The sequence below is a fragment of the Tauraco erythrolophus genome, chromosome 8 (assembly GCF_009769465.1).
Source record: "Tauraco erythrolophus isolate bTauEry1 chromosome 8, bTauEry1.pri, whole genome shotgun sequence".
NCBI lineage: Eukaryota > Metazoa > Chordata > Aves > Musophagiformes > Musophagidae > Tauraco > Tauraco erythrolophus.
In genome coordinates, this window is record NC_141472.1 from 8,122,811 (window position 1) to 8,125,753 (window position 2,943).

Genomic DNA, 2,943 nt, shown 5'->3' on the forward strand with positions numbered 1-2,943 from the left:
GAGCTTCCCTGGCTAGCATTTGTTTTGATAACGGCGTGGCCTGGGCTATTGCCACTAATTTGTCTGCTCTAGCATTGCCTTCGCCTAAACCAATTTCCCATTTATGGCTTCTAATGTGGATGACAGCATAAGCGTGTTCCCTAAGCTTTGTAGCCTTTTGAAGTTGTAGGAGCAGTTCAAACAATCGTGGGTTTTGGACTTCTTTGATCGAGGCCTCTTCAATTCTTTCCACTATACCAGCGACGTACAGCGAATCGGTAACTATATTTAGTGGTCCTTTCGAGTTTCACATAGCCCACACCACAGCAAGATGTTCCATAGTCTGCAAGGTGTCTGTTTCTTTTCCATGCAAGATTTTATGTTTCCATGCATCCTTCTCCTGCCATGTTATCGCTGCCGTTCGAGATTTCCTTCCAGCATCGGTGTACGCCGTCAAAGCATTTTGGATGGGAACGCTTTCCTTCTTGGGTCGTGTAATCCAGTCCCAACTCTCAATCCACTGTAATGGTGCGTGTTTCGGCTTCTCTAATTTAATAATACCGCTTGCACCTAAGAGTGCTTCTTGCAATTCCTCACTGTTATTTATGTACCACTGGAAGGAGTCCCTTTTCACTGGTATCCTCAAAGTGTGAGGTTCTGCGCCAGTTATTTGCAAGGTTCTCTCGCACCCCTTCTTTATTAAGTCTGCCAACATTTCAACTTTCTGCACAAGAGTTTTAGTTTGCTGTAATGCGGGAGAAATCCATTCCAACACCCATAGCTCCTCCCCCGTTTTCTTTTGGCACGTTTGAGTTAAGGCACCAAGGAGATATTTGGTATTGCACCATACTGTAAGGTCTATAGGTAAAGCAGGGTCTTGTCGGCATACTTGCCCTTGTGTTACACAGTTTGTAATTTGCTGAAGAGCACGCCGTTGTTCCGGCGAGATCTGTATCGGTTGCGTGGGGTCAGACCCTTTTAACAGTGGCCGTAATTCATCTAATAGCTCATTCGGTATACCGACTACAGGCTTTAACCATTGGAGGTCGCCTAGCAGTTTTTGAGCATCATTTAATGTCGAGAGGCGTGTATGCAGCTGTAACTTTTGTGGTGTCACTATTTGCTCGGATAGCTTCCATCCCAAGTACTTCCATGGGACTGTTCGCTGCACTTTTTCCGGTGCTATTATGAGATGAAACCGGGCCAATGTTTCTTGAATGTTCGTCACTTGAGCATCTGAGAATGGTGTTGGTTGGGCGAATAGAATATCGTCCATATAACGATAAATGACTGTATTAGTCCATTATCGTCGGAGGGGTTGTAGGGCAGAGTCGACATATAACTGGCACAATGTGGGGCTATTGCGCATGCCTTGCGGTAACAGTGTCCACTCAAAATGTTGATCAGGCCCTTCCCTGTTTAAGGCAGGTAGGGTGAAGGCAAATCTTTTGGTGTCTTTAGGATGCAGTGCAATAGTGAAGAAACAATCTTTCAAATCAATAATTAATAATGGCCACTCCACAGGGATCATTGCAGGATTGGGCAAGCCGGGTTGCAGAGCGCCCATAGGCTCCATTTGCTCATTAACGGCACGCAAATCATACAACAAGCGATATTTTCCTGACTTTTTCCAAATAACAAATATTGGAGTGTTCCACGGACTTGTTGAAAGTTTTAAGTGTCCTTGTTCGAACTGCTCATTCATGAGTTCATGAGCGTGTTGCAGACTTTCCCGTTTTAGCGGCCATTGTTTAACCCATACTGGCGTGTCTGTTTTCCAAGTAATAGGGATTGGGAAAGTCCATACAATGGCCATTATGCTAAAGGGTGCTCATTAGTTAAGACTACTCCCAGCTGAGACAATATATCTCGTCCAATGAGGCATTGTATCGTGGGTGGCAGTTGAACCACAGAAAAGCTGGCAGTTAGACACTTTCTCTCAACTCTGACCGTGAGGGTCGGTGAACGACTGGCTAAAGTTAATCCTCCGACTCCGGTCACCATTGCTGCTGCAGGCTGTAAAGGCCAGTGTTTAGGCCAGCAGGCAGGGCTGATAATACTAGAGTCTGCGCCCGTATCTAGTAGACCTAGAAGGGACCGCTTTTGATGCTGATACTCCACTTCTATTCTCTGTCGAGGCCTATCATTAAGATTCAAAGTCAACAAAGCAAGGCCGCCGGTTGATCCGAAACCTTCCACGCCTCTTTGTCCACTCGTTGTAGGCTTTAAGTCCTTAGTGATTTGTTCCAATGGTATTAATTGAGCAATCTGTTGTCCTTTAGTAATTTGGATTGGTGGGAAAGGGGTGTATACCATAATCATAACTTCCCCAGTGTAATCTGCGTCGATTATGCTGGGTAATACGAAGAGTCCAAGCATTGAAGCAGATGATCTCCTCAAGAGCAATGCGCCCATTGCTTGTTGATTTATTACGATGGGTCCTTTAATTCCTGTGGGCACTTTTTGAGGATGCGGCATCATCAACGTTACGTCTATTGCGGCTGCCAAGTCCAAGCCGAGGCTTCCGCTGGTGGCGGGGTGGAGACTGCTGAGGTTGACTGGGCTGCAGCGACGACTTGTGTCTGAGCGCGGCCACTTCGATTCTGCGCGCTCGTGTTGGGGTTTCCCGACCGTTTTCGACACGCGTTCGTATTATGATTATTTGTCCGACACTTTTGGCACCAGATTCCAGTGGCGCGGCACTCTCGGCGAATATGTCCCATGTTGCCACATCGATAACACTGCAGTCGTCCCTTTTGCAGAGTTTCTTGAACAATCATGTTTGCCGATTGGAGGGGTGCAAGAGCGGCTAACACCTGAGTTTGGGTAGATTTTGCTTGTTCCTTTAACCCTAGTCCTAATTCTTTAATGGCTTCTATTAGAAACACTTGGGAACCGATTGGTACCTGGGCCATTCTCGCTAGAGCCTCTTCTATGGACCAATTGGCTCCCAAGGTACTCAAT

General features: G+C 46.4%; 1 protein-coding gene across 1 annotated transcript; it reads right to left on the reverse strand.

The window, feature by feature from the left end:
• Window positions 1-286: 286 nt before the first annotated feature.
• LOC104381130 (endogenous retrovirus group K member 11 Pol protein) lies at window positions 287-1,795 on the reverse strand. The gene is given in 1 exon segment (XM_009988782.2): window positions 287-1,795. A coding segment is annotated over 1 exon segment (1,509 nt).
• Window positions 1,796-2,943: the final 1,148 nt, after the last annotated feature.